We start from the raw sequence: 23414 nt of genomic DNA on the forward strand, positions 1-23414 counted from the left end.
GATATCAAAAAAACAAGAAGCTAACGGGGGGCGCAATTTAATGCCCTTCCTACCCCTTTGTAATTGGCAGTGGCCAGGGGTGGGCTGTGGAATACTACCACACTTGGTGGTTCCTTTATTTTTTTTCTTTTTGCTTGTCCTATCCTCCAAGTGATAGCTTTGATAAGAGTCTGGGCACAGGTTTTTCAAAAGTGTGTGTGTGTGTGTGCGTGATTGATGAAGACTCAATCAGAACCTGGCAGGTAGGTGTCAATTTTGGGGCGAAAAAGCAAGGTCAATTACAGGTGATGGCGGTTAGGCGGAAAGGTAATAATCGAATGCGGCTGATAACGCTAATGGGATATTGTAACGCGCTCTTCCAAAATGGTGTTGCACGAGCACGAGCGAAGCATAATTGGGTGGCTATTTTACAGCGTGAAACCATGGCACGGGCGAAGAAAGAAGGCATTCCTTCTGCCTCATTTCTGCTTTATGAGGGAACGATCCTGATGTGAATCGAGTCGGTTCGGCTGGCGGTATATGATGAGCGGTGGTCAAAAGGTGGTTATTGACTGTGCACGGGAATGTATCGAGCCACTCAAAATTATTCGTTAATTTTATAAATGTTAACTTCTGTAGAAACTTCGTTGCTTCAGTTGCTAATCTTCATTATCCCATCAAACATGTGAAAATGTTTATCACAAACATTTCGCCCAAATAGCGTTTAATGTTATCCAACTAAAACTATTAACTATTTTAAACCATTTAAAGAGAGATGGAAGTTTGATACATGGAGTAAGATGCTTCATGTTTGGACCTCATAATGCTTCTTTAGCTTAGAGTCAAAATATTGATTTCTATCTGTGCTGTGTTTACTATTAGTATCGACGATTCAGACAAGGTTTTTCTTCAACCCAACAACCATTGGTAAAATTCTCGTATCAAAGGAGAATTCGCAATAAATTTATAATTTTTTTTTTATGACGGTAATGTTGTTAAAGCCGTACGAGTTGACGACTATACCACCAGAGACCAGCTCTGTAACTTTACTTCAATTGCGTTGACCTTAGTAATCTTTTGAATTCTAGGAATGATTTCAAAAACAAACTGCCAAACAGGCATCTGTTTTGGTTCGATTCCTACCGCAAACACCGCAAACAAAACCGTGGATGATCGGTGATCGTGAGGATCTGTGTCGTACCGTAGCGATCGCGTGACCGACGTGTTTTATGGTGCCCGACCTATTGATCTCCCCTTTTCCCACCCCTCCAACGTCATTCGCTCGATGTTGTGCGAGTGACGGCGTCGCCCGAAAACCGACACTTGCACCGATCGGTCGGCCGGCCGCTGGGTGAGAGAAAGTCACCAAACGCCTGTTGGTGTGGTGACGGTGATGGTGGGGAAGGAAGTACAGGAACTGCACTTGTCTGCCGGTAGTAAGTCTGACACAGTGATGGCGCTTACCAACACAGGCCCACCGGTCGAATCGTGGGGTGGTCACGACGATCGTGGCGCTGATTAGTGTCGTTGGGTTTTTAATTAAATTTCGTTCACTGTTTGCTTTACGTTCGCGTGCGATTACAGGGTGACGTGCGATCGGGCAGCTGCTTGGCGCGTTACGAGCGGCACGAGGCGTTGTGTTGTTTTGTGGACGGCCGTTTCTGGGATGGGCTTGTTGTCGTTTTTTTTTTTTTTTTTTTTTTGTACGTGTGAAGATGTGGCTTGCCTAGCTCATCATTCAATTAAGACATTACAAATGGAGTAAAAATTTAACAAAGAACACACCTTCCAATGGCAGCTTGTATCAGCAATTCTTCAGCTGTCCCTTCAATTGTTTTGAGCATAACGCCACTGCTGTTACGCGCAGACGTTTGCGCTCTCAATGGTTGATCTAAATTTGCATTCCACGCAAAGTATGTTATCATTTTCCCCTTCCTACACACCCGCCAAGCAACATAGCATCATGCTTATGCTAACCATCACGGCTCTCTTATCATCACGTCTGCCTTCCTCATTAGCTGTGCCGTGGAGAGCGATGTGTGTGTAACGCTTTACATTCGTCCGTCCCGTTTACGGGTTTTCTTATGCGCATCTCGCCCATCATCCGGTGCGTTTCTGGCCAACGGCAACGACGACGACGGCGACGACGATCGTTACATGCATTCTCCCTCACCCCGGGCCGCACGCTGAAAACCGTGCACACACAGCCGTACCGTTTTCGTCTGGAATTTACATCTAAATTGCCGGTAATTAAAGTAAATCATCGACTCAACCGGTACTGGCGCGGGATGGTGCGGGACGGCGCGACGGCAAACAGAGCAAAGGGCTCGCACAAAGCTCACTCTCCTTCCCGGCACGCAAACTCTCCTGTGGCGAGCGGGGAGCGGAGTCGATCAACGGTTTCGTTCGGAACTGCTAATTAAAATATTGCAATCGGTGCAGGGGTGGGTGGGAGTACCAAGACCAAGTGCGCTTGGACTGTGTGCGCAAGGGGTTTGTTGTCGCGCAAGACGGCGTGGCCTGTTCAATTGTGCAGCAAGATGCAATTGCTTCCCAATTCGGCTGACCCCTGGTCGAAGCTTCAGCGTTTGATTAAAGTGACATGTTTGCAAGGCTGCACGAGGCCGTGGAGCAAAACGTGTCCGTGTCGAGTGGGGAGCAATTTGTACGAATTAAACGCCCATAGTGTGGGGGTGGGTGCGAAGTGCAGTTCTTTACTGTGCACTGTAAACAGTAATTTGCTATCATTTCCTCGGTTGAATGCCGTGAAAAATACAAATAGAGAGAGAGAGAGAGAGAGAGAGAGAGAGAGAGAGAGAGAGAGAGAGAGAGAGAGAGAGAGAGAGAGAGCACTCACATTAGCACGACCCCCCCGGCAGGGTGGTATGAGGTTGCATTCCTGGTGCTCAAACTCAATTGAACCGACGCGTGATGATACTATTAGACGCTATTTACGTGTGTATTGTTCTCCTGCGGGGAGGAAGCTAAAAATAATCCGCTAATAACTGAAACAAACTTGTCACCTCGCTAAATGGAACCATTAGCAGCGGCGATACTCGCTGACAGCTCAATGAGGAGGTGGCGCTCAAACCCCAGAAAACGGGGGAAGGGCAATAAGGGCGAGGAAAAAAACCTGAACCAATTCCATTCCTCACTCATCATGCGCTAAATTTAGCCCACCCGGCTCGCGCCCCTTCCGATGCTTTGGTGATGCTTGGAACTCTTCGGTGTCACGCATCTGGGACTGGGACCCCAGTTTGCGGCCGTTTCCCTCCCGCTCAGGACGCGGTACATCTGTTCCGTGGCAATTGTTAGGTGATCGCTTGACAGATGCCGCACAAGAACCATGCGGCAGACACACTTGTCTCGGCGCCGGATCTTTAAGCAGCTCACCGTCTGGTTTGGGACCGTGAGTAAAACCATTAGAGGCAACACGTAACCGAACGGGGTCTCAAACCGGACAGTGATCGAATTTTAATGAGCTGGCCAGCTTAAGAGAAGCACAGTTTAACCGATCAGTGCCTTGATTGCACACCCATCTACCAAAGTCCTAAAGGTAATTAAACCATAAGCAACACCCAACTGTGATTCATGGCGATGGTGTGTAATGTTTATTCAAACAGTACGGACAACGCTTCAAACACCAAACAAACAACCGTTAAATGCGTCGCAATCGTTTGCAAACGCCGAGCCGGGCGTGGATGAGTCGCGGAACTCCTGCCTGGCGGGCGTGGTACCGCCCCATGGATCGCTTATCAACGCGGTCGCGGCGCTCGCCGTTGCGTTTGGTTTGGTTAATGCCATTCGCGCGCAAATATTGATTAGCAATTTGTTTTCGCAGTCAGCCGGTGGACAAATGATTGAGCTTGATGGTGTGTTTCCGCTTTCTGCCGGGCGCCCGGGCGGACAGTGGCTCCTCACCAATGTTTGTTTTTTAATTCAAACGCTTCATAACACACCTCAACACCTCCGAAACGTAATGGCGTAGCTACGGCAGTGTGGGAAAGGGGGTTTGGGCAGCCAGAGGGTCAGATGAGGACTGGAGGCGGTTTCTTATCAACGGTTGTGTTAAGCTGTTTTTAAATGGTTTGCTAGAGCACTGTTTTTCTCATCCTCACAAGTGTAGTTGTCGATTGAAGTGTGATATATTTAGGGAAGATTTCCAATTACTTCATCTTTCGGCACCATAATTGTGGGAACGGGCGGGGTCCCTACCATTTCATTCCATGCTAACCTATACCTTCATCTCGATCGTCCGCGTCTTCGCACTACGCTGCTCACGAATACGAACTCTTCCCCTCATTTTCAGTGCTCGAGCTGGCGCCACCTGCCTGTGAACGCGCACCGTAATCACGCAAATCATCGGACTCAAGGCGTCATGGCAGCTGCTTGATTCCACGAAAGGCAATAACGGCCAGCGTACCAACGAGGGCGAACCCACTGTCGACGACGACGATGATAATGATGATGCTGTCGATGATCGTGATGGAGCTTCGCGGGCCCACGTCCAGCCCGTCAGTGTAGTCAGAGTGTTTCGCCATAGCGCACCGTACTGTTGCCGCCGGTGTCGCACCCGACCGGGCAAGCGGAAATAGGAGCCGCGGCTTTCAAGTTGGCCAAGTTGGTTAGCTGCCGGAACGTCACGCGCTAGCCGTAACGCGATACGGCTGCGAACGAAGATCTATTTTTGGGGTGAAAATCTAAACCAAAAAAGGGTCCTAACACAGCGGGTAAGGGAATGTGGCGTTTGTCAATGAGTGTTTAAAAATTCTGCTGTCCTGCGTTCTTGTAGCGATCCACTGATTTCATCTTCAAAAGGGGAATGGAACGGGAGAAGAGTGCCAGCAGGGAGTAGGATCGCTGTCACGCGAGTCACGCGCCATACGTGATATCTTCATCAGTGCGCGATTGAAGAATTTATAATCTCCGCCAGCGAGGTTCAGTTCAGCTGCGCCTCGCAGCTCATCTCCAAAGCCGGTCATATCTGATGCGGATCTTTATCGTATGCGCAAGTGTGCATGAACGGGTTCGTCCAACAAGTGTGCAAGTGAGATACTGTAGCTTCTTAGCACGTGCAGAAGTGGTGCAGAGCGACGGGAATTAAGCAGTGCTCGGATAACTGTGTCACCGTGTCGGTGCAGGCCATATCTCTGCTCAGTAGCTCCAAAGTTGAAGACAGGCTCATGCTCAAAACAGGCATGTGAAACAGATCGCGAAGCAAAGTTTAGGTACACCCGTGCCCGTTGCTGCTGACCGGGTACCCGCGTCTCGGGCACTCGGGATCGTGCCAATCGAGGCATTACGCGGAGTTTTGCATATCCATTACGGCGGTACGGCCGAGCCGCAATTAGGTTTGACACCCGGCCTCGGGTAATTGCAGCCCAAACACACGAAACCGCTCGTACGTCAGTGCCGGACGTCGACCAAGCGTCCAAGTCGTCATCGGAGGGCATCGGGGTTTTATGGCGCGCGTGACGCCGACCCTCGGTGACGCCGAAGCCGCCGCCGCTGCCGTACCGCGCACTGGGAAACGTGTGCAACCTCACCGACCGTTCATGATCGTGCCCCGTGCAACTCGACGGTAGCTCGCCAAGCTCATTAATGTTGGGCGTCGTATTGATCGTACCGGGCCGATGATGCGAAACTGAAGAGTCTTACCCGAAACAGATAAGGAGAGGATCTCCAAAAAAGGAAGGAACATTCCGCGTTTGAGTGCTCAGTGTGCGAAAGCGAAGCGTAACGGTAGATGCGCTCAGTGCCCAATTGTAGCTTGTCTAGTGCGGACTGCATAGTGTTATTTTCGTGTGGCTTTTGACAGCAGTGACAAGCCACCGGCAAGTAACCTTCCCGCTTGAGTTGGAACCTGGTGCGTGTGTGCAGTACGATTCTGTTAAGCTAGCTCGGCGATAGGGCGCAGTGGTGATTTTATTTTATTATTCCTATCATTTCGTTCGCTTCCACTGCTTATTGCCGCCACAACATTCATCGGGGATTGGCGCGTACATCCAGCGCCCAAAACCCAGCGCCGCCCTTTTTACACACCGTGCTCGCCACTTCCGGTTAGTGATGATCAGTTTTGATTGAATCAGTGCGAGAGCACCCAACGCGATCTCTCGTTTGTGTGGTTGGTTTGCGTGTTGTTTCGTTTTTTTTCGGTGCGCATTAGTGTGATCGGGTTGATTATTCCGTACGTTTGTTTGCTTTTCTGGTGTGTGTGTGTGTGAGTGTTCTTGAATGATTTTTTGTGTTACTGAACGGCTTACAATGCGCCGTTTGTGGTGAGTGATACGTTTGTGGTGTGGTTCAATTCGTGTGCGCATTAGTGCGATCGTAAAATCGCGATCATTTAGTGGAGGAAGCGAGAAAAAAAAACACCCCGTAGCTCGTTTGCTACATTAGTGTGCAGATCCTACAGCGAAAGATATAAATTCCCGGAGCATTAGAATAAACACGGTACGTCAGCATGTCGGTACGCTGGGAGTCGCCTGATGTTGGCCGCCGGCGGCATTCCGGCGGCAGTGTGGATGAGTGCGAAATGTTGATGCGGCCAGATGCTGCCACCGCGGTTGGCGACGATGGCGATCATTCGCGATCGCGGAACGGTAGTGCTAGTGGCCGGCAAGCGGAGCATGCGGATCAGATCGCTTCCGGCGGTCGCTGTCCGGTGGCACGGGTGGACGTCGAGTTGAGCGATGAAGAGGGTCCTGTGCCGGGGCGGGATGATACCGACGAGATAGTGGTATTGGATGAGGCGACCGAACGACTGCTGGGGAAATGGAATGGAAACGCCAAAGGTAAGTCGATAGAGCAAATGTTAGGTTAAGTTTAAATGAAGGAGCGTAATGTGCCTTGTGTTTAAAATTTCCAAAAATGAATTGGTTCAGTCATGAAGAACAACGATCAATAATGCCTTTTCTTGAATCGTTTTTGGCGCTTCTTATAAATCTTTTTTTTTATGGTCTCAAAAGAAAATCCTTTGAATAATATGTTCTCTGCTCCATAATCTGTTGTTAAATAGTAAATAGAATAACCAGTACCTATTGTAAATTGACCGTGTGAGATGGATTTTTCCATCCGAAGACCGAGGTTTCGTCATTCTTGAGGTGTAATTAAGGTTGAAAAAAAAACAAACCACAAACCATGGGAGCAAACGAACTATCATCGTCAATTGATCCTAATAGAAAAGGGAGCATAGTTTGCTGTTTGCTGCGAGCTCGCCGGCGAATCACATCCATTGGCCATTGGTGGTGGTGTCGTTAATAAGATAACACAAAACATCTTGTCCACTTTTCTTATTGAGCAACGGCTGTACGCCGACGGACGGACGGACGCATCCTTGGTGGCACGTTTTTTGTTTGTTTTGTTTTAACTCCACTGCCCGGGGACAATACATCGTGCGACCCGGTCCAATCGCTGCGCGAGCAATTCGCCGTTGCCGACGGATGCAAATTACGAATAAATTGCGTTGATTAGTTTCCTGTGTTTCTAGGTTCGCACCGAACGGTATACTACCGTGGGGCGTGTAGCTCGAACGATGGTGCAAATGGTGCTGGGTGCTTCTCGCAAGAGTTTGGAGTTTGGATGCGAGAAGCTATCATCGGCTCTGATGCAGGGTTTTAAGAAAAGTTTAGTCTAAACATTAAAGTTTAATATGGATATTGCTAGAAACGATATCACTTGCCACGAAAGTTTGAGATTCTTTCAAAATCGGTAAACAATTTTTCGAAATTGAACTTAACTCATTCCGACATTGAGATGTTATTTATTTGTAATATATGTAAAATTACAAATTACAAGGATAAACACCGTCCTGACAAATATCGACTATCGTAAGCAACATTAGCAAGGATGAAGTCCAGTAAGATTCGGATGAATGTAGTGGCGGATTAACACGAGTGGAGGCCCTAAGCGGTCACATGAATGTAGGCCTTTATGAAGTGTTGAGCGAGAAAATGTGAAGGAAATATAATTCTTCTAGAGAAGGATTGAGAAGTAAATTTACTTATGAACGGGGGATGAGTCCTCTTTTTCGGGCTCCTCGAGACCTCGGGTCCTCACGCGCCCGCTTAGTTTGCGGAGTGCTGAATCCGCACCTGGATGTATGTCTGAGTTTGACAAAGACTACTTCAAGCAGCTATTTGTTTAGATGAAAAAAAAATAAACTTCTTCTTCTTTGCCTTCTTGTAATTCGCAACAACCATATTTAGTATAGCCCTGCCATAAATCACTCATAAGCTGGGCAATTTATGCCTTGTGTAATTATCCTGAAGATAAGTTTAATAATAACTATTTCTTCGAAAGTTCAAACCATAGGACCCGCTACTAGTTGATAGTATTTAATATCCTTAGCTTAGGAACTGACAAATGAACGAGTAAAACAGTTATAAGCGTGAAAGTAGAAAAGCAAAGTTGATTTTATAGTTATACTTATTACAAAACAAGCTAAAATATATCATTTCTTACATCATACCAGTGTTAATTCAACTCTTTAATGGATAAACATGATTTCCATTCAAATTAAACACTTCATTAGTTGCTATTCATGGTTGTTCACGGGGAATAATTGGTGGATGACAATAAAGGTAAATTAAAATGATAAAAAAATATGTTTTATAATAGAAAAAGATATTTATTCCTTTCCGATGTACCAAAAACACTTTATCTATCGTTTGATGCTGTAGCCTTCATAATTAAGCTAGTTATGTCAAAGTTATGACAAAATTCACGTAATGTAGCCTTTTGGGATAGTTCCTACTGAATGAAAAAAATAAAGCTTTTATTTGCTCTCTTACATGCTACTTCTAATCACTGTTTCAATAATGTTGTGATGAATACCATAAGATTAAAACAATACAAGAGTCAAATAAAAGTTTTGCTGAATTCCTATTTTGTTTATCACCATTTCAATTAGATGCACATTGAATACGTTACAATAACAACGGTCGCTTCGGGCAGTTTGAATAAAACCACGTTTTTGGCGATCGGATCAAATTCAAACGCTTTACTCTCACGCGTAACAAATTGCATTTCCCCACCCGATGCAACATTCCGTGTGGCGGGCTTGCTTGCGTATTGTATCGTTTCTCACCATCGCCTGCTATTCATACGCAACAACTCTCCGCTGTGAGAGTCGGCCGTTTGTTTATCTTTTCCAAATGAGCCATCCATCAAGCAACCGTTCAGAATGCGAAAAGAATGTTAAACAAAGCGTTTGACAGTTTCGTTTTAGATACGGCGTAAGTATTCTACCTCTGCAAAACACAGCTCCTGCTACAACAAGCCAAGCGTCAGTCAGCGCGATTGTAGTAGAGTAACACAGTGGCGTTACATTGCTATGTCTGTTACGAGAACCACCTGCCACCGCGTTTGACAGATCGTTGTTGCCGACGACCGACCGATGATGACTTTGGCTCTCGCGCGCTCTCCTCATCAGCCGGTGGGAGTACAGCCGAACGGAGTCCGTCTGCTTGACGGTTTTTCCTACCAGATCCGTACAGCATCTCTCCGACGGCCGTTTGGCGCCATACATCCTCTCGCATGCAGCTAACCCTCCCCAACCAAATGTGTGCGTTCAAGTGTGTGTGTGTGTGTCTATGTTTGTTAGTATGGCTTTATTTTTGCGCTCTTTTCGCGCACCCGACACACGACCTGCTCGGGGAAAATCGGTCCGATCGGTCTAGCACAACACACCAGTGGTTCCAGATGCGGGCGGTAAACGCTTTTCAGTCGCAGTTCGCATTTCGGCCCCTGCTGCTGGCCTGCTCGTTCGCTGTGCTGTGCCGAGAAGTGAAGCAAACGTTCACCTGCGTCCATCTCTCCACAACACAGCAGTGTTGGTGGCCTTTCGCAGTGTTTGATCTCGTTGTGCAGCGCGCGGTACAACGTGTTTGCGATTCCGCTACATTCAAACGGTGCGCGGGTTTCTAACGTTTTTCAATTCACGCATACACACAAGACACACACACACAGATACATACGCACCGTTACAATGCAGGTGGATTCAGGCTTTTTAGTTTGGTTCGGCGGCAGGAAGAGCTGAGAAGTTTGCCTTCTGTTCCGAGGTCACAAGCAAAAACGTGTCTGGGATTGTTTCCACCCAAACCCAAGCGGAAGTGTACGCGCGTTTTTGGCAGTGTGAAAAGTTTACGCGCGTTTCCGAACAATTCTGTTTCGCCTCGCTTCGTCCTAATTTCCCCCCTTTCAGTTTTGGTGTGTACCTGTAGTAAACGAAATTTCCGTTCCGTTTGATGAGGATCGACGGAGCTGTGCTGCATTCGCACAGGAACCCCTTCAGTTAGATGTTGTGATCTTCCGTAAAAAACCGGAAAACCGGTGACGCCATTGACTGGGTGCAAGGAAGGGCAGAGGAATATACTCGGAACGTTTGGCAGAAACACTAGCAAAGTTCAAACGGTGTTCGCGCGTAGCGTTGTGGTGGAAAATCTAGGCGCGCTCTAGTGGGGGCTCGCCGCACGGCAAAACACGGCAAACCGGTTTCCATGCTGTCGCAGTACCGTGACGCTGTAACGAAAGCGCTCGAGAGAGGAGGTGGCGTTGCCAAACTGCGGGGAGAAGTAACGCAGCTTGATCGCGCGAGATTGTGAAAGAAGGGTGGTGCACAACACAGCGGCACTATCAATTTAAGAACCAATGTCCATGAACCTTCCTTCGCTGGGCAAGAATAACAAACTTGTCATTATTACGTATGCGTGTGTGTGTGTTGTTGTGTTTGAAAGGCTAGGAAAACAAAGGTGTACCACCTCGCGTGCAAAGCGTCAACGGAAAGTGTCGAAAGTGTCCAAGAAGTTAGTGTTCAGAGCATTTTGCAAAGAAAGAAAAACAAGAAACTTTTCTTCAACCGTTGCTTACCCACACAAACTGCAAAGTTGAATGACAAAGGTTCACTTAATATCGCCCGCGTTTTGAGGCATACCTTACGCCAGCATACTTGGAAGTGATCTGTGTTAACTTTTCTCCATCCATTTTGTATCATTTTGTAGCATGCGCGTGTGTCTGTGTATTGTGTCCACATTAAAGTGTTGCAGTAAAGTCTCCATTCAAACAAAGGAAAGGCTGATAAGCAAGCAGGTACTGCTTTCGGCGCAGTAAGGTAAAGCCCAAGATGCAAAAGTAGATAAATTCGTGGCGAGAATCTCATAAAAAGAACCACACAGGCACCACAAAACCTCAAGCTAGCAATACGAATAAATGTTTAAATTTGCATTAATGGTCGGTATGGGCCGAGCCACTGCTCTCGCCCCGGTTCTCAGTATCCATTTCATTCCCACTGTGGATTGCGAATTGATTTACATTAATATTCAGCCGGAGAAGATCCGCCTCTTTTTTTTTGTTGCATTTCGAATGGGTGGTTTTTCCGTTTGTTTGTGTTGTTTTTTTTTCATTCGTATTCGCCACAGACACACATATGGCTCTGGTGGAAATGTGGCTGTAAATGTGTTGCGGATGATAGTTAGTGTCTATCAAATAAATCAAAACGTTCTGAAAAGGGTATTGCTGTGTGCTAACACCTAAGAGCCTGTTACGAACATTCAAAGAGACGAAGGGAAAAGGATGCTTTTCTGCTAGATACTGATGTTTTACAGCATTTCATTGTGTCTCCAATAGAACGCAACAAAAGCTAAAACAAAAAAGGGTGGTAAATTGAGTAACAAGTCTTATCAATTTTTAAATACATCGCTCATTAGAGCGCAGCATGCCACATGTTTGCACGTCAAAAGAGTGGCTCGCACTAACACACATAGCACAAACAAATCGCTCGCAGCAACTGACTGACTTGACGTTGATAAGGACATCTTATTATTGTATCCTGTTAATCTGTTTTACCATTCCCTTTCAAAGCGTTTCTCTTTCCCCCTTCTTTCTCTCTCTTTATGTAAGCTATCACTCCATAAACGCACGGAAAGCATCAAAGCAACCGTGCAGAAGAAAATGCATCACTTGCTGTTGTTATCCTGTTCCCCATCGTTACGCTTCATTTTGCTTCACAAGAATTTGTGCAAGCGCATGTACAGGTGCCCGCACACACACACACACACACGCACGCAAACAACCGGACATCTTCAAAAAGGATACATATCTAGCATTCCCTCCACGCTCACAAGGGACAGTCGAAAGGGACCTTATTTCATGGCATTTCCATTCTTCCCTTTGCTGTTGGTACGTTTTCGGTTCGCCATTAGATAAATTGTGTTCCTGAACGGAAAGCGTTTATAACGACAGCATCTCGTTACCGGTGTATGCGTTTGTGTGTGTATGTGTGTGTGTGTGTGTGTGTGTGGCTTCAAACAACACCATCACGTGAAGGACAACTTCCCCCAGGGGGCGCCTGGTTTTCTTACCGGCATCCTTACCGAATAATGCTGCAACGTTTGGTGAATTTCCTGAACGATTCCAAACAGTTGCATGCTTGCGTTACTACTGCTTCCCCTTTACCACCGCGTAAATGGTGGTAAGCGATACGAGTTTGTCGTTTGCAAGTGGCAGTGGTGATCAGTGAGGGAGCAGAATTCCAACTCGCTGTCACTATCGCAAACGGACCACAGCCACCGAGCTGAGCTTGAAGTCAGTGAAGCAAATTTTGAATTTGCAACCGGTAAAGTCTGCCAGCGCGGAAGAGAAACTCGAACCGTAAGACAGTACAGTGTTCTCGTCTCAAGATAACCGTGGTAGAGTATTGCAGCTGTTCATTTCCACATGGCTGAAGCGGGAAGCTGCGGATTTGAAGCAAATAAATGTAACTGATTTGACCTCCCCCCCACAAAATGGATGCAAATCCGTCTCAATCCCTGACCTCGTTACAGCCGGGCACAGTTTTCCTGGTGCTTATCATTTCAGTACCTTCACTGGCACTGCATTTTCCGGTCAGTTGTTTCCCAAACAGATGTACCGTTAGTGTATTGGTGCTTTTTACCATTTCGCACTACATTCAAACGGCCCATTTTGCTATTGGTTCGGAGAATTGTAAACAACTTGCTTTTTGTTTGTAACTTTTAGGCTTTTAGATTGGTTTTTGGTTGTTCGCTGGCAATGTCATCTACCAGGCGTCTCCATTCTAAATAGGGAGAGCGAAACACAGAGCCAGAGCCATCTAAGAAATCAAACGAAAAGAACGAAACAAATCAAACGAAATTTTTATTTCAATTCACCACCACCAGCTCGCCGGATTCACCGTCGAACGCGACATATCAGTCAGACATTTGCAACTCAAGGTACCGCCTTGCTGCTTACTATAGGTTCATCAGTACCGTTTCATTCACCCTATTTCGTCTACTGGTGTATCCATCTGCTGGGAAGCACTCGTCCTACGAATCTTAGAATGATTTATCTGTCAATCCAGACAGGCAGGCAGCGAGCCAGTCCGTCAGTCAGTTAGACCACCGTTCGCGTTAAGAATCGTTTCCTTCGTGATCCCTCTGTTTGCAATCGGTTGGTGGTGGCGGGGTTGTGAACATTCGTACGGCACACATGTAGTCGGAAAGGAATGTAGAGGATCTACGCAGAAAAGATGGATTGAATGTCGGAAACCAATCAGAGCTGACTTCTTTCCTGATGATGATTTTTGTTTAAATTATTCTCATTTTATTCGTCCGTCTTGCAAGCATACATACATACCTCGACAGCTGCTGGCTCATTAGTTTAATATTCATTTCGCTACCGAGCCACATCTTGCAATGCAAATGTAAATGTTGTTACATCGAGCGAAATCAAAAATTAAATGCAAATTGAGTTTACCGTATCTGCTTGGGTTAACGTTTTTCGCGGAATTACATGGCCATATGCACTCAACAGTTCGTCTCACATGTTCACATAACGTTCTATTAATAAAAAAAGAAAATCAGACAATATGTTGACTTGATGAGCTTATCATTTTGTGTGGGGAGAACAAGTTGTAACCTTGGTGCTGACAAAGAAGAAGATTCAGAACATTCGGTCGCTTCTGTCGCTCAAAAACAGCTGGCACATATTGCGAACATTACCCTCGCCCTCGCTGCACAAACGAGACCAATCGTTAGCAGATTGATCTACTGTTGCGTCCACGAAATGAGAATTTGATGAAGATAACGACGCGCGATGTGTGCCCGCGCGCCCTCAGCCTCCCGGAAGCGCTTTCAGCCGGAACGTTTACGACGCCGTTGGGTCGTAGTTTTGTAACCAGCGCGCCACCGTGTACACGGCATCACGCACGTGTTAGGCAAACATATTTTTACAACATCATTTCATGTATGCTTCGTGTTGGTATGATGTGCTTTTTGGGGGCTCGTCCTCCCTTTTTGATGGGAGTGTCATCTAGCAGGCAGCGCGCGAAACAGGAAATGCACGGTGTGTGGCATGGTGTGGAAAGGTTTGCCCAAGGTCACGCACTAAATATTAACGAACTTTACCGATACGACTCCGGTAGGTTGGAGCGACAAAAGGGTGGGCGGGATTATGTCGTATGCCAGCCCGGTGTAAGCCCTACAACATTTCTCAACACAGCCGCGGGTGCGCGTAATGGAGTCGCATGCTTTGCGAAATCGTGCAGCAAATTCCATCGCCACACACCGCGCCCGTTGACATTGATTCGATTGGATTCCGAGCCCGGCTGATCGAAGCTCATCTCGCATCTGATCTGATAGTGGGATTGCTTTTCAGACGATGCGGCCCGATGCCGCTTACACGGTAGAATGACGCCTTAAACGCTCCTCCGATGCTCGCTCGGGACGGCTCTGCACGTATCTGCTTGGGAAATGGTTATCGGCGTGTTATTTCCTCCGCTTTGCTCTACACATCTTTGTATCGTCAAGGGTTAGTAATAGGGGAAAGGGGACAAGGATCACATTTTGTGGTTCTAGCACCGGAAAGTAAGATAAAGAGCGATACGAAAGGACGCCAAAAACAATTTTCCTAGATTTACGTGACGATAGTTGGTCGCAGAAGAGTAGAGAATACAGCATGGAACACGGAACCATCACCACGTTCGACGAAGTTGCTCGACGATGTTAACGGATCGGATATGAACGTATAGGGGAGTAGATGTTTTTCCTTGTAATTGACCATCAGAAATCGTTTCGATGATTTAATATGCTTGATTGTGTGTAATCCCTTTCATTTCAACGATCTTGCAAATATCGTTGGATCTACGAAACGATAACGAAACAACGATGAATGTAAAATATGTAATGTTTCATTCACTGATTATGGTTCAGATCTGCGTAACTGAGAGCAATTGCATCACACCCATAAAGTACGAATTTAACTGGCAACTGGCGAGCAGTCTGTCACTTGTGTTATGGATAATCGTTTCTCTAGAATATTAAATTACCGACATTGCTTAGCCATGTGTTTAATTACGCTCATTCTAATGTGCCCTTTGCCCCTCGCTACACACGTTACAGCACACACACACGCACGAACAAACAGGTTTACTATTTCTTGAACAAACTACAAGCGTAATATGGTGAAACAAGTCAATTACCGTTGTTTGATAATAGCTGTCAGGCACGTGCCATCCCACTTCAACGTTTATGATCCGTACACGATGCGTTACATGCGTAACCGAACACATGTTATGACTGTTGATACGACAGCTTACAACGCGTCATCAGGGCATATTTAAAATCAGAATCGTTTTTTTCGCGTGATTCACACCAAAGGGATGTTGTCTTTCGATTGCACGTTAGAAATGTATTAACAAAACGCCCCAGTAAAGCGCCGTTGATAGCACATTTCGCGGCACTTCGCTAGAGCTACAGCCGATGTGTGATAATTTGCTGGAAGCAATGTTTCTAAAATTGGCTCCAAAACAATTTCAGACTAAATAGCCGATTAAGCGTGTTATCAGCTTGCTATTCATTACTCTAAACATGAACCTCATTTGCGGTAAGGTCGTCCTCTATCTTCATTAGACAGTGGCATAGTCAAGGCTATAAAAAGAGTTCACTAATGGAAACAGGAAATCGATTTACATGTTAAAAGAAACAATCAATATGTATATAAATAAATACTTTTTCTCCAGCCCACTGAGCCGCGAGATGTGTTTTTTTCCTAAATAAATGCGATTACAGTAAAGAATGAGGTAACAATACTACTAACGGGAAAGATGTGCCACCCAGCGACGGGTTTCATTTTCAAGGCCAATAATTTGGCCAATGATTTATCAAACTTGTACACCTCAACTGGTTCTTGATGAGGATAATTCAAAAATTCAAAATACCCTTCCGATTGAAAAACTTTTGCCCGGTCTCACCAACATTGCTTGTCAATCTCGTCACAGGTCGCCGGGAGAAAAGTTTCTGCACAAGACGTCCGGCGGTGTTCCGGTCGGCGCGACAAAAAGTACGCTGCAAAATGCTCATGAATAATCTACGATAAAATACCTATTTCGTTCGAATTTCCATAACCGTTACCCGCAGCTCTTCCTACAGTTGTGAGGTAACGGCTTTGGTCCACTTGAGAACACGGGTACGACCGTTTAACAAAAGAGGGAAGGTCGAACTTCTGGCGGGTCAAATTCAAACAAGAAAGCAGAAAGAAACCCCAATGGCATGGGAGAAAATCACTCAAACGATACACCGCTTAGGCCGCAATCGGTGGTAATAATATTCGCAACACTTGAACACCATCCATTAGTATGCAAATTTCATCTGCCAGACAGCTCAAGCCGACCGAAACAACTAAGCGCGTCTTGCTCGATTTTTTGCACTTTAAAACTGTACCAAGGCGAACATTAAACAGACGCGTCGCTGTTCGATGCCCAATGATGAATTTTGCTTTCTTCAAAAGCGTGCGCGCCGGTCTGTGTGTGTGTAGAAATTATCAAACACATCAAACCACACGAACGAGATGAACGAGAGAAATGGAGCAATCGAAAGGGGAAATAAAGGATCCTGTAACCCCGGTGCCCGGTGGTGCGCGATGATGGGTTACCGCCCGCACAGTCTCCGGACAGCTGCTGTCAATATTCAAAGTGAAAACTTCAGCAGAGAAGCAAAACATTTGCATAGTTTTGTCCTGTCCTTGAACATCCCTTCTAGGCAGGACATTCTACTTCCCTGTGTTGTTGGCGATTTGAGGTTGTCTCTGGCACGGGAAAACAGGTGCTCGGAGCGATTCGTACCCAGGCAATGCCCCGCCCGTTAGGAGTTGATTAAAAAGTTTTCTTTTGCTCTCCACTTTCCGCCTGTGTTTGGGATTGGATTGGGGCAGCAAAACCGGAGGGACAGTCGTATGATATCTGTTGATGTGGCTACGGCTCGGTGATACTGCTGGAGGTGTGTTTTCGTGCGTGTTGAGCGCTTTGCTAGGGCGAAGTGAAACAGAAAACTGTTGCATAAAAGCAACAGAAAGGCGCTAGAGTTTACTTGTTTGGGAAATTAGGCTTTATGTGGTTTGCACAACAGCACATTCGCACGTCGTGCTACGGATAGCATACATTTATGCGTTATTTAGCGTTGTTCTTTCCTGAAACTGTATCATGCAGCAAAGGGTACATCGGGATCTGTAAAATTGTTCTACCCCTAATCCCTTAAAAATGATTTTTCCACCTTATGCACCCATATCCACCACACATCCAACAAGGTTCAATGTGGGGGCTGTTTGGGCGCCGAGATTTGGTGGTATCAAAAACCGATAAACCTATCAACTCACCGAACCGTTTTAGGATCGTGTCCCATCCTCCCACGAGTTAGGCATGCATGTTTTTTGCTGAAATGTAATTCGATTGCCCGGAATGGCGACTGTCCGAGAGGGTCGTCCTTGCAAGAGCGTTCGACCGGCAGGATTGAGTCGTAGCAAGCAAGCAGACGATTTGACTTTGATTCGTTTGAAACGGGCAAGGGTGAGCAGAATTGAAAATAGGATTGAATCGGTAAAGCTCACCAAACACACACACACAGCACATTGGAATCTATTTTCAACCAAACGGCAAACAACAGTTTTATTACTCCATTTTGAGGCTGCCCTTCAACGCCCAGTACGGTGGATGTAATAATTTATTCCCATTTCCTTTCATTTTAAAGCGTTCGGTCGCCTGCCGTCGACCCTTCTCGGGGAAGCTGTCAATTGAAATATACCCTCCTTTGGAAAGGGAGATTTGTAATGAAAAGTGTAGAGCAAGATTTAAGGATCATCGCTGCGTCTCTAAGTGCATCTGTGTGTGTGTGTGTGTGTGTGTGTGTGTGTGTGTGTGTGTGTGTGTGTGTGTGTGTGTGTGTGTGTGTGTGTGTGTGTGTATGTGTCTGTGCATCTGTATGTGTGTGCCACATCGGATAACTGCACGCCTCCAACGTCCACCGAGCTTGGACGATATTTATTTACCATCGGATGTGTTTGTCCAACACTGTTCAAGGACACCTTCTATTGGCTTTTATTTTGCCACAGTATTTTAAACGTTTGCTCTCTAGCGCTGCTGCTCTTCTCAGTCTCGGTGCACGTAATACCAACTGACAGGTACCATACACCAGAAAGAAGGTGGTCAATGTATGAACCATTGCCCTGGTTGATGAAAGTGAGCATCAACCTGAAGCGTCTCGTTCTGTATATGTGTGTGTGTGTGTATGAGTTTGTTCAACAGTTTGTGCATCCAGTAGAAGGTCATGCAGCATTGAAGCATCATAAACGTATATCCGGTCCACCGTTCGTACATCGGAAAGGACGGACGTTCATCCTTAATGTCACTCTCACTCCCGCCCAGGGAGACGAGAATAGCGTCCGGCGGGGCGAACGATGAGCCAATCAATCAATCAATCGTCCATCGACTAAGTCCATCGACTGGTACGTGGAGGAACAAAACAGACACACACACACGCGGTAGGTTGGGTGAGTGGATGCGCCTTAGAACGTCATCTCCCGACAGCAACGAAGGCTGCGAAGGATGTTCCCTGCTCTAGCTGTTCTCACGCTGGCTCCCGTTTTATCGGGGATGCCTCAACACGGAAATAACTGACCTTTCGTAAAACAGCAAACCCTTCTGCCTGCCGCCCTGCTAGCGATTAGTGTTCACCTTCCCCTTGTTCCAGCGTCATCCTGATGATGTTTTCCGCCCGGAATGAAGTCAACCGACAGCAAAACTGTTGCATTCCCCAATGTGGAAGCACTCGAGAAAAGGACAGCTGTTGGAAGGTCGGTTGGTCGGGCGGTTAGCATTTCTAGGATTTAGTCCTGTTTGTGGGTTTTGTGAATCGATTAGAGAGTGTGTGTTTTGATGTAACAGCCGCACTACGATGCTGCGTTACATGTAAGGCAATATATCTTTTAATGAAGGGTAAGAATCATTTTAAACGAAATTAAACTTTAATGAAATTGCTTCATTTCCCACTCACATCACTTACGGGTGAAATTTAATCAACAAAAGAGCCGTTTCTGGCTAGGAGTATCACTTTATGGCGCACTGCTCTTAGGTACATCCACATCACCCCCGAGGGAAGCTCCTTTTACCGAAAAAGAGGTAATAATCCGTACGCTTTCCAAATTTATGGCCAACTGGATAAAACGATATCCATCAAACCGCGTACCCGCGTGTCGGTCGTCGGTGTCGGTGTTCATTCGTGGTATCGGTATCGTTGCGGGGCCATCATAAATCAAACTTTGCAACTAACTCAACTAGCCGAGCGTTCTCAACTTTCACAACAGATCCTCGTTGCTCGTTGGCGGTGTTGGCAAGAAGACGGTTTTTTTTTTCGTTGCTGTTGTGTATTTGTTTCTTGAATGTATCAGGTTGCTGCCCCCGCTGCGGGAATACCCAGTTGGTTAGCGCGGATTTCAGTTTGTGAACTTTCCAGCTATAGACCAGCGCAAGTTGAACGCACTGACATGTAGCAACAAAGTCTAAATAAATAAGAATAATTTAATTTAGTTTAATACTCAATGACTGACATCTGTTTAGAGACACTGCATATACTAATACTGCATAAACAGGTATTAGTTGTTGATGACTTTTAAGTGACAGAAGCATCGTCAATGAATTAGTTTAAATGATATGAGCCAATTAATCGAAGTATTAATTTAAGCTTTAAGATTTCTGATACTCGCTACATCAAATATTTAACAATGAGTAGAGCATGTGACCACTTTTCTAAGGAATTCCGATATCTTGAGATGAAGAATGAGAACAGAAAATGACTTCAGAGGAATAATTGTAGCTGTGTGACCAGAACTATCTGATGCTTAAATTCACCCCTATTACACGATTCGCTTAATACAGGGTTTTCCAGGAGCTCTCAAAGTTGTGGGACACTTCCTAGACTCTTACTTATGGGCAGTGAACTTCATGTGATGGAAATTGGACTCTATGGCACCCTTTTTGGACAGGTTCTTTGGAAATTCCTATTGGATTTGTCCGACTAGGGCACTATAGAGTCCAATTCCCATTACATTAAGTTCATTTCGCGTAAAAAGGAGTCAATAAAGTGTCCCACAGCTATTAGAATGTCTGGAAAACCCTGTAATGTTCTCATTAATGCTCTCGTTTGATTTATTTATTTCTCAGTAAAATTTACTTAAAATGTTCCTTTTAGAAGAAATCTGTTTTCCATCCACTGTCATTGACATGCATTGAATTTTCAGCAAGTAGTTGTTTGAAAGCCAAAAGGACGCTTCAAAATTGTATCTCCGACCGGATGAACTAAGCCCTCCTCTTCCCTCCCGCCCGGCACGACATTAAAATGATAAACTGTAACCGGTGTACGGTTTGTGCCCTCTCTCGTCACTCGGTTACACTCGCCGAATTGGCCGAAACGTGCCGTCGGTATGGTACTCGCGCAAATCGAGAAAGTTCAAAATTGTGCTGCTAGCGGTATGGTACTATGGCTACACTTTCTTTCGCACCCGGGAAAACTTTCCCACGATGCAAATTCGTAAACGATATTTCGGTGAAACCGCTTTCCCAAGCTGGAACTCGTCGATCCACGGGACCCGTTTGTTAAGCTGGGGGGGGGGGGGGGAGGAGACAAGGGAAGGCCAAAGACAAACTTTGGGCTCGGTAAAAGTCACGTACCAGCGGGAACCAACGAAGGAGCGCCCTGGAAGGGTATGGCTCGCACCCAGCGCCAGACGTTAATGTTGCCACTTGGGATTTCCCCAGGGTGGTAACATTTGGTGGTGCGAAATGACGTGCCGTACGCGAGACGGAAATGATTAAGATTGCAAAATGTGTGTGTGTGTGTGTGTGTGTGTGTGTGTGTGTGTGTGCTTCATTTTTTACTTTCCTATCTGTGGTTGCGGTTGTGGCTTTTTCAACCTTCCCCAAGACACACCCACAGACAAAATTGGAGAGGAAGATCGTACGGATTCGTACGGAAGAAGCATTCTTGCTAGAACCACCGCTATTTGGCGCGTCCTTACTGACCTTCCTGCCTTCGTAAACGGGATTTTGCAGAACTTTTGATTCGACAGTTGTGTGTGTGTGTGTCAATCGAGGGGGTTTCCTTCCCGTTTGATGTTGGCTATGATTGCAGCCCGACGTCGGGACGTCCTGCCGTGCTGTGGAACCGGGTTAGCACAACCAGAAAGTCACATCTTAATGGATTTCTAACTAAATTTCACCAAATCGGTTTAGGCGTTTACCGAAACGAACGGAATGATGATATTTATTTACGTTTCTTCGGATCCTCCGGTGTCCCTGGCCCTCACGCGCTGTGCTGCTTTCGGGTTGGAATGTTTCGGTTAGAAGCGGAGACGAGACAGAATGTTTATTAAAAATGTCCCGCGAATGGATGCGCGGTAACCCTTCGGTGCGGTAGCCGTACTAAACTAATCGAAACTGCTAGCAACACTGCCCCCCCCCCCTTCCCACTTTGAGTATGGCCAAGAGAAGTTCTGCTCCTGTTCCTTGCCCCTCATACAGCTGGGGGATAGGGAACAACTTTTTCCCATAGCAAATCAGCTGGCTGCTAGCTCGCCCCACCAGACCAAGCAACACGTCCCAGCAAACCCTGCCGTTAAGGAAAGCATCTATTAGTTTACCACCGCTGGGGTTGCCAACCCCGACCGGGCGCATTTTCAATTAGAGCGAAAAACTTTAGCCATCGCTCGGTGTGAGTGAGGTTGCAATTGACATAGCGATACTGAAAACCGCAAGCAGTGCCGCCAGTGACACTTGTGTAAGGAAAATCACAGTTCCCTCCTTGCGTACGCTTCGTTTGATGTGGCGTAAACTGTGTATCGCGCCCACCACAGAATACCATTCCGCGGACAACCTGGAAGGAAAAGCAAATTAAAAGTCAACATTCTGAGCGCAACCTGCTTCGCCGGCTGCCGGCTGGATTGGAAAGCTTGATGGGTGATTGCGATTATGCTGCGTCCATGGCCAACCTGGTTGAATGGGTTGTGGCGCATTTAAAAGAAAGGGGGAGGGGGGAAAGCGGATGAAGAAACGGTATGCGCTGACTTTGTCGCTATGATCACGGGTGGGCATCAGATGGGGGGTATGGGTGCGAGATGGATTAAAGATGAATAATTTTCACTTTGATTCTGATTTTTGATGAGTGAAAGCAAACATTGCGCACCGATTTGCTTGCTCTCTGCCTTTTAATAATGTTTACCGTTGTAACCTGCAAACGGTAAAGTATATTTAAACATTAGTGATGATCTTCAATTTCATATTGATAGATATTTATTCAAAGGGAAATTTATAAAGGGTCGATACCGTCATGTCTTTCTTTCGAGTTGATTTGAATTGAATATATTTCCAGAATAATGTGTTTTTGTTTGCTGTTTATGTAGCTTTTTATACGCATCAAGCTACAGTGAAAGAAACAGCTGTTCCTCATGTACTCATTTGCAATAACTGAAGCAACCTCTTGAAACGCTCGTATCTTACACTGTGATGGTATTTTCGATAGCTCACCCGCTCATTAATGATTATATTTAGCTGCTTCAATCTACGATCGTTGCAACATTGTAGCCACTCGGATGACGCTCTGACGCTTGGCACAACATGCAACACAAAAAAGCACCCCCTTGCAACGAAACGAAAGGAAGCAAAAAACAGCGGAAACATGTGCTTCATTGAAACAAACATGACCAACTCCTCCGACCTCCTCCCATTTGTGCTGCTGCTGCTGCTGCAATCAAATTGCTGCCCCGCCCGATCGCACTTGAGTTGAACGCTTACAACTTGTTTGCGGAATTTGCATAAATAGGGCGGGCTCGCTGCTTGTGATCGCTAACGATCGCGAAACGGCGATTGAAACCGCACACAAGATTAATGGAACTGCATTATACTGCCAGTGGTAGTGGGGCATCCTTTTTTTTCTCCCCAGTGGTCAGCCCGGGTACGCCCCGAACGCGATAGATGGACGTAAGAATGGAGATTAACCGTGTACCGGCCGTGCTTCTGAAGATGTGTCACTTCCCATTAGTGTTGGCCCGGTCGACGGATGGACGCGATGCGTAATGTCGTTCATTCAAACGTCAATCAAACAGTGTGCGCAGCATTC

General features: G+C 46.2%; 1 protein-coding gene across 6 annotated transcripts in view; it reads left to right on the plus strand.

Moving 5' to 3' along the window:
* The window catches only part of LOC121587711 (organic cation transporter protein), a 34202-nt gene that overhangs the window by 1580 nt on the left and 9208 nt on the right, over positions 1-23414 (plus strand). For 2 of the 6 annotated variants that reach the window (XM_041904772.1, XM_041904773.1), the window contains exons 1-2: positions 9698-9890; positions 10980-11089. Coding sequence is in view for 4 of the 6 variants with exons in the window: in XM_041904769.1 (XP_041760703.1) it covers positions 6443-6773 (331 nt within the window). In the remaining 2 variants the exon portion in view is untranslated. Of the gene's footprint in view, positions 1-4288; positions 6774-9697; positions 9891-10979; positions 11090-23414 lie in introns of those variants that run through there. The other 4 variants (XM_041904767.1, XM_041904768.1, XM_041904769.1 and 1 more) reach the window with 3 other exon arrangements.

This window comes from Anopheles merus, chromosome 2R (assembly GCF_017562075.2).
Source record: "Anopheles merus strain MAF chromosome 2R, AmerM5.1, whole genome shotgun sequence".
Classification (NCBI taxonomy): domain Eukaryota; kingdom Metazoa; phylum Arthropoda; class Insecta; order Diptera; family Culicidae; genus Anopheles; species Anopheles merus.